The sequence below is a fragment of the Procambarus clarkii genome, chromosome 32, assembly GCF_040958095.1.
Source record: "Procambarus clarkii isolate CNS0578487 chromosome 32, FALCON_Pclarkii_2.0, whole genome shotgun sequence".
Classification (NCBI taxonomy): Eukaryota; Metazoa; Arthropoda; class Malacostraca; order Decapoda; family Cambaridae; genus Procambarus; species Procambarus clarkii.
The window spans coordinates 18,805,592-18,816,755 of record NC_091181.1 but is presented as its reverse complement, the minus strand read 5'-3'; the positions used below and the strand labels follow the sequence as shown (position 1 = coordinate 18,816,755).

General features: G+C 40.0%; 1 protein-coding gene across 1 annotated transcript; it reads right to left on the bottom strand.

Annotated features, from left to right (window-relative positions):
- Positions 1–1,037: 1,037 nt before the first annotated feature.
- Positions 1,038–3,847, bottom strand: LOC138370454 (uncharacterized). The gene is made up of 3 exons (XM_069334823.1): positions 2,855–3,847; positions 2,126–2,506; positions 1,038–1,766 (listed from the first exon to the last, which is right to left on the bottom strand). Exons 1-3 carry the CDS (start codon positions 3,845–3,847, stop codon positions 1,038–1,040), a joined length of 2,103 nt encoding a protein of 700 aa, XP_069190924.1.
- Positions 3,848–11,164: the final 7,317 nt, after the last annotated feature.

The window sequence follows — 11,164 nt, the reverse complement described above, 5'->3', positions numbered from 1 at the left end:
AATATTTGATGGAACTAGGAAATCGATACTTGATCCCCATCTTGTTAATGAAATCAAATACCATTTCTGTAACTCTTAGTAATTTGCTTAAATTGGAATAACGATGAGGAGTGATAGCAAAAGTTCGAGGGGGTTCTGGATCCACAACAGGGGTAGTGACATTGGTCATAATGACTTGCGGCTTCTGTTGGGGGTCACTGACCACTAACTAGCCATTGAGATCCATTAAACCACATCTCGGTTTTAACTACTTGCTTTAAAGTCAAACCTCTGGATAAATAGTCAGCTGGATTGTCCTTGGTTGGGACATGTCTTAATTTATAACCAGCAGACAATTCTCATATTTCCCTTACTCGATTGCTGACATAGGAAGTTTTGTTGTTGTCGTTTTTTACCCACTACAATATTGCCTCATTGTCTGGCCACACTACTATTTCACCAATGTGAACATTACTGAGGGTTTTGATCAGACAATGAGCTAGTCTTACACCTACTAATAAGGCAGTTAATTCCATTTGGGGTAGTGACTGCCTTTTAATCGGGGCAACCCTTGCCTTAGATGTAAGCAAAAATGATTGTAGAGTATTAACTAGATAGGCTACTGAGCCATACGCTTTGCCTGAAGCATCGCAGAATACATGTAAATTTGTGGGTAAATTTAGTCCTAAGGTATTTCGAGGAAACTGTAGAATACTAAGTTTGTTGTAATCAGGAATTAACTGCTGCCATTTTTCTTGGAGATCCTCTGCAACGTTTCATCCCACCTCAAATTCCTTTGCCAGCACTCCTGCATAAGGAGTTTACCCTTAATTAGAATAGGACTGAGTAGGCCTAAAGGGGTCAAATGGCTTGCTGACATGGGAGAGTAGTTTTCTCATGGTTAGAGGTGAATGTTTGATCTCCACTGAGTTGATATTCAATTCGTCTGTGGAAGTATTCCATTCCATACCTAAGACTTTCAATTTGTGAGGTACCTTATAATCAGGGAATTCTTCCTCGATTATTTGGTTTAGTTGTTTATTATTGGAGGCCCACGACTATAGGGGTATGTTAGCTCCCAACAGTTCACGATTAGCCTCATGGTAGATTTCCACTAGTTTATTCTCATCATTAGTGGTTCCTTGAAAATTGTCAACGTATAAATTGTTGCTAATCTCAGTCTTGTAGGGGCTATTAGACTTCTTAAGATGTGTATCCAGAGTAGCCTGGAGTAAGAATGGTAAAGATGTCGCTCCGAACAATACTGAGGCAAATCTATAAGTAATGATTTCGCTATTAGGATCCTGTGGATCTTTCACCCAGAGAAATTTAGTAAAATCACGATCCGTCTCTTGTAAGCCTACTCTTAAAAAGGCCTTACTAATGTCGGCCGTATAGGCGAAAACACCAGAGGGAAATCGTAATAAGACATCTTGTAGTCTTTGGGTTAGGTTTGGTCCAGTTTGTAGACAATCATTTAGTGAGACGCTGTCTGCCTTTAATTTGGCACTACAATTAAATACAATCCTGATTGGTGTTGTAACTGAATCTTTCAGGACAGCATGATGTGGCAAATAATGGCCTGTTTTATGGTTGTCTTCTTCAACAACTTCTTTAAATTTGTTAGCAAGTTGTTGTTGTATCAAAGCATGATACAGTTGCAATTTATCTGGTTGCTTCTGTAGCCTAGCTAATTGAGAATTTAATTGGGTTGGGGCCATGAAATAATTTACTGGGAGCTGTGGGTGATCCAGCTTCCACGGGAGTCTCACCCAATATTGATTATCCTGAAAAATAACAGTATCAAGATATTGTTGATATTGTTGATATATTCTTTCCATTTGTCATCTGGACTGGGTTGATCAGGGACTATGCCTAAAGTGTCCAAATCCCATAATTTGTGAACAGGGGGATTGGACTCATCATTCTGGGTTTCGTCTCTAACATGTAGTGGTGACTGCTCTAGGCCTAGTCACGCCACTATTGAATTAGTTGGTCGATTACTAATAGACTTAGAATGTTGTTGGATCAACACCGGTCCTGTGAGTAGTTTACCCCCAGCTGACAGTAACAAGTTTACACCTCGTTGCCTGGTGCATCCAGTAATAAATCTATAGTAATAGTCAGCTCCAATAAGAATACCTACATCGTTGTGACGGTCTGTATTTATTTTATGATCCGCTAGCCTAATACCGCTGCGTTTCAGAAATTTGACTGTTTGAGCAAGACCTGTAACATGTAAATCTGAGGGGATCTTATCAACGACTATGGCTTGAGTTGGGCTGGTGCAGCCTCCTAAACGTACCAAGACTTTAACAACCTGGTAGTCACGAGGTCCACTGTTGGTTAGGAATGCAGAGATATTCAGATTCACTCGAGCAATAGGCTTCAGTTTTAACTGATCAACTAACTGTTGAGAAATAAAGGTTTTCTGGGAACCTTGGTCAAAGAGACCACAAGTGGAAATCCTAGATCCCTTGGTAATTAATTTTAATTGAGCTGTTGGCAACGTAGTTGTTATTCGACTCTGTTGCAAGTACACTTATGTCTTGATGCACCTTGCAATACTGTACAGAAGTAAATTTTGTAATTTTCTTATGAGGATTGGTTGATCTTGTTTGGTCACTACCACACAAGGAGTAATGGTGTCTACCCTTGTGGCACTTGTTGCACATACGCAAGGAGACAGTACAGCTATTGGGGTCATGAGGACCTGTGCACCTTGTGCATCTGTGTAACTCTTGCAAACGATGAATTCAGGTGTTATGTTCTGGATAAGTACTACACTTATAAGTAAAATGTTCATTATTGCAGAAAAACCACTTCTTGACTGTAGGAGAAGTGCTCACTACGGGGTTTGAAGGATTTACTGTACATTTCCAGATTTCCATTTCGGAGATGATTTATTGAAATCTGGTTTTATTACAGTAGTTGCAGTACGTTGGGGTTTATGATGAGAGTTAGTAGAGAAGTTTGAAACACTCATCCCATCTTGGTTGGCTCTTTGTCTTTCGGCTAGGGTATGCAAACCTTCTGTGATTTCATTCATGGTTAGAGAGGTTTTATTGTACATAGTACACAATTTATCTAAAGTTTGTCTCGGTAATTTGCACCTTACAACTACCTTTGTCATCCATTCAGCAGTCTGAATTTGGACTTTAAGGCTTAAGGCCTTGAGTAGAGACTCTAGTTCTAGTCTGAAAGTTTGGAGAGAATCTGTAGAATTATTAGCAGATGGTAAATCCAGCAATTTTTGAACTAAGATAGTAATAGTCCTTTCCTTGTTATCGTAGTTGCTCTTAAGCAATTGAACAGCTAGGTCGTAACCATCACTGGTCAGTGTTATGTCAGAGATTACCTTCAAGGCTTCATTTCGTAACAAGCTTTGTAAATAAGTGAACTTGGTTGTTTTAGGTATGTTAGTTTTAGAGTCTATTGCATCCACGAACTTACTCCAGAAATCATCCCAGCTCTCATTCTCGTTACCAGAGAATGTGGGTATACTGATTTGAGGTACCTTGACATCAGGATCTGGATGTGCAGTAGAGGTTGTTGATAATTTATTTTTAGCAGTCTGCTTTTTGAAGGGTTGAAGTTTAGCCTGTACATCATCTTCGTACTGGGCTAAATTATTTACAATGTCCTCAAGTTCAGTTTCACCTATTGAGGTTTGGTAAAGTTCTGTCACGTACAGATTCATATGTTGTTTAATATGCTTGAATTTACCTTCAGCAACTTGAAGCAAATCCTCTAATTCAATGTAGTCAACAGGTGACTGTTGTGACAGATTTTGACACTTGGTAATCTGTCGGGTCAAGTGACCTTTCAGGCTGATAAGGGTCCTTTTCATTTTGTCAGCCGCTTCCATCTTGCTGGGTAAGGGCTGATCTGATAGTAAATATTGGTTACTGATGTAACTGGGATATTGGCTCATTCAATGGAGCTCAATATCAATATAATAACCTAATGTATTTAAATAGACTATACTACCTCGTTTAGAGGTTAATTTACCTACCTAACAATGGATAACTAATATTTTGAGTAGTACTCGAATGTCACTATTGGATTTTCGTCCGGCTAGCTCATCAATTATCACCATTCGATCCAACAGTGAACATTCGGCAGTACTCAAATAAAAAAACACACGAAATAATATGTTATATGCACAATAAATGGTTTGGGGATCCCACCCTAAATCAGGGTCAGCGCAATCTAAATAATATGTATGTACACCAGCACTGTCTAGTACATTACTCGCTAAATAATTTCTATCTAGGAATGACTAAATGGTTTAGGCTGCATTACAAGTGAAAAATCATAAGATCATCATCAAAATCATCACTGCTCGAAACGCTTTGCGTACTAGTGGCTTTAGGCATTGTATATACTAGCTCTATCTATAAATCCATCAACTTTTGTATTTAATTAATGAGCTTTAGGCTGTAATATGGGCAGTCTGCTGACAGCCATAAATAATAGAATATACTGGTAAATAGCCTAAGAATAATAACACATGATAAATAGTGTTAGTAAATGGTTAATTAATAATGATTGAGGATAGCTTCATTTTCAGCTATCTAGGTTCGAAGGACCAAAATTTTGTGGGGGAAAACCTGACTCCAATAACTTGTAATTAAATAAATACTTCGATAGCTATGAAGGACCACCACTTTTTGAGAAAAAGTGGAAAACAAAATGAAACAATGGATTAAACTGATCCCAAGAACTAGTGTCCTATGGATCTTAGTGAAACTGAATTTCTTATATAAATGGAGTCAAATTAACCTGCACAAAATTGGGGGGTTACATGCTAAAAGATTAATACATTCATAGCATTATTCTGGTGCTGGTTCTTCACCAGAGTAAATAAATTATGAAAGTAAAAAAGGTTGATTATATAATATTAATTGGAGGTAAATGCACCTTGTGACGGTAAAGCGTTGGTGTTTGGCTGTTTCAAAAGCTGGGGGCAGGGCCTCGTCACATAACAAAAAAAAAGAGAAGTTTGTCCTTTCGTCTGTGGTAAGGTAATGGGAAGACACAAACACAAAGTATATAAACAATGAAATTTTAATTACTCTAGAAAATAAGACATGAATAAAGACAATCTCATAAAATTCAACACAGGTCAACAAACAAAACTACATGAATAATTACTGGTAATGAAAAGTTACTCTAAGACAAGAATGCAAGTTATAGTGATAGCAATATAAATCAAATAAGTGAGGTGCTGGAATACTGGCTTCAAGCTGCCACCTCCCTTAGTACACGAAAGCCAAGGTTTAGTCTACTAGCTGTAACACGGGTTCGGGTTCCTCTCTCTTTACTTCCTTCTTTCTACTCCCTCTACCCGTATTCTTACTTATTATTCTCTACCAAGGGACTCCAAAACTTTTACCAAAGCCAACTCCACGCCACGTGGTCCTAAGACGATTGACCGACTTAGGATTCTACACCCAGTATGACGTGACCTAAGCTCTGATCAAAACCCTAGAGTCGCCTCTATGCTGCCACCACCAGACCAGCTCTACAGAGCAATGATCGAGGTCTGGATCGATCACGCTAATTAATCAACCTTGGGGCTTGATCCCCACTAGTAGTTTATAACCTCGGAAACTTGAGTGTGGAATTAATTAGATGGGGATGATGAATTCCGATCCGATGTTAGAATCGGCGCCCAATGCAACTCTGCCTCGTGTGGACCACGTGACCAGGACAAGTTTACACATAACCAAATGGAAACAATAAAATGCAAATTAATAACAAATTTAATTTATTAAAAGAAAACTAAAACACAATCTAAATGTGTTCACTCCCTATCACTTTAACACTCCCTACTTGACCTGAATGGCAAATGAGAAGACTATTTCTATACATAACCATAGCAACTATACCTCTATGTTTCCCAGCTAAGATGTTGGGCTGGTCTTGGGGAGAGTAAGATGTTTTGACCTCTCCCAGCTGCTCGGCAGATCACACTGATTTTTTCCTTGTCTGGACTACCCCAGACAGAGTATTGTATCCTTCCGCCTAGTCAAAGTCCTACCCAGTTACTAGCAAGGTTTAAGTTATAACAATTAACCTCTGTTGTACTTAATTGATCCAGACTGGTTGAATTATTTTACTTTAATTAGATTACACAAACATCTAACGGCAAAGCTGTTCCCGATCACAAAAATGGTTATTAAAACTTTGAGAAATATTAGACATGTCAACCCTGCTGACCTATGACCGCCGGTCACTCCGCCTTAAAAGTTAGATCTGATTCGTGACGTCACTGATGGTGACTTAAACTCAATAATTAGAATACTCTTGATATTGTATCCAGTACTATTATACAATACAATTTTAATGCAAAATGAATAAAGGCTAATTTTCTCTAAATTACTGTTGTTACGACCTAGCTGATGGTTGATTAATTAGCGTGATCGATCCAGACCTCGATCATTGCTCTGTAGAGCTGGTCTGGTGGTGGCAGCATAGAGGCGACTCTAGGGTTTTGATCAGAGCTTAGGTCACGTCATACTGGGTGTAGAATCCTAAGTCGGTCAATCGTCTTAGGACCACGTGGCGTGGAGTTGGCTTTGGTAAAAGTTTTGGAGTCCCTTGGTAGAGAATAATAAGTAAGAATACGGGTAGAGGGAGTAGAAAGAAGGAAGTAAAGAGAGAGGAACCCGAACCCGTGTTACAATGGTGGCAGCGGTGGGATGCCGTTTGGTTTGAAGACAGCGCCTTCGTCGTTTCAGAGGGCCATCAACTTTATCCTTAGTCCGGTACTGGGTAGGCATTCTTTAGCGTACCTGGATGATGTTGTGATATATTCCAGGACGTTTGAGGAACACCTGCAGGACTTGACTGAGACTTTGAAGTTGTTAGATCAGGCAGGTTTCAGGCTGAATGTTCAGAAGTGCACCCTGGCGGCTCAGAAATTCAAATTTCTGGGGTTCCAGGTGTGCCCAGACGGTATCCGACCTGACCCAGATTCTTGCCGCGCCATTGCTGACATGCCTACTCCAAGGACAGCAAAGGACGTGCGTAGGTTTTTGGGTGCGGCCGGATATTTTCGTCGTCATATTGAAGGTTTCGCTGGCATTTCAGCACCCCTGACTGATCTGACAAAGAAAAATGCGAAGTTTGTGTGGAAATCAGAACATGACGAGGCCTATCGCAAACTGAAAGACCAACTAATCACGACACCGGTATTGGCTATTCCTGATTTTGAGAAAGAGTGGGAAGTGCACACTGACGCCAGCGGTATTGCTATTGGCGGGTGCTTAATTCAGCGAGACGCAGATAATTTACCCCATCCAGTAGCCTATTTCAGTAGGAAGGTCAAAGGACCTGAAGTTCGTTATTCAGCTACGGATCGGGAGGCACTGGCAGTAGTAGAATCAGTTAGGTATTTCGAGCCTTACCTATTTCAGCGGCATTTTGTAATCTACACAGACCATCGAGCATTAACACACATATTTAAAAAGCTAACGAAATGCCCACGAATGTCACGCTGGTCTCACGAACTTTCGGCCCACTCATTCCAGATTTTGTACAAGCCTGGTCCAGCCCATGTTGTGCCAGATACGCTAAGTAGAAATATAGCGGCAGTTCAAATTAATGAAAACATTGAAACCATTCCATCAGATAAAATGAGAGAATACCAGATGAGCGAGCCTAGATGGAAAGAAATTATTGAGTATTTAGAGGGAGGAAAATACCCGAAAAAGAAAAAGAACTTACCTATACATGATTTTGAGATGAAACAGGGCGTCCTGTATTATGTTAATAGCCAGAATGATAGGGCAGTATTTCAGCTAGTTATTCCGGATGCGTTGCGGTCATCAGCGTTAAAGCTTGCGCATGCTTCAAAAATTGCAGGGCATCCGGGGATCTTTAAAACGCACTTAAAAGCAAAGTCTCTATTTTATTTTCCAGGATTACTTTCTGAGGTAATCAATTTCGTGAAGTCGTGCCCTCGTTGCCAGAGGAGGAAAGGTACCCTTAAGGTACAAGCCCCACTTCAGGAATTTCCTGAAATTCGTGAACCGTTAGATCGTGTGGGGGCCGATCTGATTGATTTACACCACAGTCATTCAGGTAACAGATATGTGTTGGTGCTAGTTGACCATCTGTCTAGATACACTACACTAGTTGCATTACCTCAGAAGGATTCTCGTACGGTTGCAGATGCGTTCTTGCGTAGGTTCGTTACTGTATTCGGACCTCCTAAAGTTTTAGTCTCTGACCGGGGTCAAGAATTCAATGGGAATATATTTAGAGAAGTTTGTAAGATTTTAGAGACAACTTCGGCTTTTACAACAGCCTAGTTTCCAAGGAGCACAGAGATATTCTGAGGAGTAAGGCATGCTGCTGCCCAGACGTCGACTCTTGGTGGTAGCGTGAGTCCAGGTGCGGCGAGACACCAGCCAATCAGCAACAGGCAGGCGGAGAATGAGCAGTTTGCTGGTTACGGCTGGCCAAAACGTTTGGCGATACTGGTGGACGTATCTTCTTGTACTTGTACGCCGTAATGATGTAGGGAAGAGCAGGCTCAATCACTCTTGAAAGAGATTATCGTCACAACCTCAATATACTACTGGATAGAATAGTACGGTGGATATAAATCAACGGGTTAATGTAATTGATCTCTTTGGGAGATTACTACTGTAACTACAGAGTTATTACTACAAAATAGGGTTCTATTTACTACAAAGATCTAGGGTTCGTATCCTGGCCGGGGAGGATTTACTGGGCGCAATTCCTTAACTGTAGCCTCTGTTTAACGCAACAGTAAAATGTGTACTTGGATGAAAAAACGATTCTTCGCGGCAGGGGATCGTATTCCAGGGACCTGCCCGAAACGCTACGCGTACTAGTGGCTGTACATGAATGTAACAACTCTTGTAATGTAAAAAAAAAGGGACAGCTTAGCTGTAAATCTAGAGAGGTGTAATCGGTTGCCACGCTCTACCGACGACGTGTTGCATAGGGCAAATTGTTGCATGCGAAGGTGGGGGAAGCCTAGCACCTCGGTTGGCTTCGACTTGGAGCTGGAAGGCAATTACACTGTAGAAATCTTCTACATAATAGGTAACTACAAATACATCCTACATTATAAGGATAACTGTAGAAATCTTCAGCCAATATCTGTGCAATTTATATTCAAGCACTGTAAATTTCTTCTGCAGAAATAATGAAAATAATCATCTATTTAGATTGTAAAATTACTAAAGACACGTACGGGATTTTATTATTTTATATACGGCCTAACGACAACTAGCCTAAATGTTAACTGTGGCCACATGATAACAAACAAGTGAACCTAGCTGCCGAGCCGCGAGTCCGTTGATGATGAGAGAATTGAAAAATCCTTCGTCCTCCAGCTGCTGCTTGAAAGACGTTGACTATGGAATTGCAGATATACTAGTCTGGGACACAGCTATAATTTGCCAGATAACGTGGCACCGCTCTACTGGTCGTGGGAGCGAAATAAGTACGGTCGAAATGTAGCTCTGCTGCACGCTGTCAATGGCGTCCAAGTCGGCTCTCTCTGGTGACGCTCTCCCGTCTTCCTCCTCTTCCTTATTGCGCATGCGCAGCTCTCGATAGACATCTCGAGCGTATATGGATATATATATATCGTAATTAGTTAAGGAAGGAAGAGGTGGTGATGAGTATTAAGAGGTGGTGATGAGTATTAATATCACATTAAATTCTTCTGTGATAAAATAGAATTTCGCGTAACATAATTGGCTTATTAAAGTTGGGCAGCTAATCGAGGAAATTAAGGTGAAATTATTTACATTAAAATAATTTCCTCAAGAATGTTTAATATCAACTAAATAAAAGAGTTCCATTAAGTAGTAGTATACTACGAAATTAAACTTATTAGTAAGTAACTATTTTTAGTAAAAGAAATGATAAACTGGACTCTGTTATAAATCCAACTAAATGTGGAGAGAGAGAATTCATGTTTCTACCTGTCGTTCCTCGCGTCGTCACTCTGACTAGGAAGAATCTGGCAATATGTGTAAAATAAATCATGATGATGATTAAATCTACAAGTTAGTAATTTTAGTAACTACGTACGGTTGTTAATACAAAGGTTGCATAAAATACAAAGATGTATAAAGCTGTTGGTTATTTCCAACAGTAACCCCAGGTTACATAGGTCACACTTACAGTGGCATATCAAAATAAATGCACAGCCCACATACGGTTGCAGCTTCTCTGAAACACGGTAATCACTGTACCCTCACAGTAATGACACAAGGTTTGGCAACACAAAAGTATACCTACATTTCTGCCCTCTCTAATCTTGCAACAGTTGCAAGAAACTACTGTGTGGAATCACTACTCTAGCAAAGCAATTAACATTAATATAAGACACCGTCGCTATACTGACAGCTGGCACTAATTCTCCTAATTACGCAGATTAACCAATCAATTGCTTGTTCTCTCATTAAGTACTGTGAATTCCCCTGAATAATTAAAAGGACCTCTTAAATCATCAACACAGTGCCTAGGGCAGTAATATAACGCATACCAAACAACAACACTGCCCAAACATACAAACATAATGATGCCGTCAGCATACCCCATATGCTAATGACATCATTAGGCAATCAGTCAGCAATCACAATTACTGACTTACCACACAACACCGGATTAATATACATGCAAATGAAAAACATGGAAATGGTACACACTAATCAATGATCATAAATCAAATAGCTACCCATCATGCATCACAACAACATAAAATTACACATATATATATAAATTATAACATCCCTAGAGTAGTTACTACATAATTATACAGACCTCAGGGTGTCTTCTGACAACCCTAACTACAGTGGCCTGCCTATCTCTGGAATAATATAACAACATGTGGCAACATGGCATTAATCTTGACTCAGAACGATATATATTGAATCGACAGATCAACAAACACTTATATGGTAAAAATATCTACACTGACCGGTTTACATACTCGAGTCAGTCTACACACAAAGTATATACATCTACATGTGTGGTTCTGTGTATAACATACACCTTCACGTCACATCACAGTCACCTTGATGTCAGTACACAGTCACCTTGCCTCTCAGCTGCTTCCCTCGCCTGGCAGGCGCTATGGGACAACACAGCTGGTACCGGAATTAATATCAGTCCAGAGACACTGCATACA

Coding starts and splice junctions, on each gene's coding strand:
- LOC138370454 (XM_069334823.1), bottom strand. CDS start 3,847: ATGGAAGCGGCTGACAAAATGAAAAGGACCCTTATCAGCCTGAAAGGT. Junction 2,507..2,854: donor CGAAATGGAAATCTGGAAAT/GTACAGTAAATC, acceptor TACTTGCAACAG/AGTCGAATAACAACTACGTT. Junction 1,767..2,125: donor ATACAGACCGTCACAACGAT/GTAGGTATTCTT, acceptor GTTATTTTTCAG/GATAATCAATATTGGGTGAG.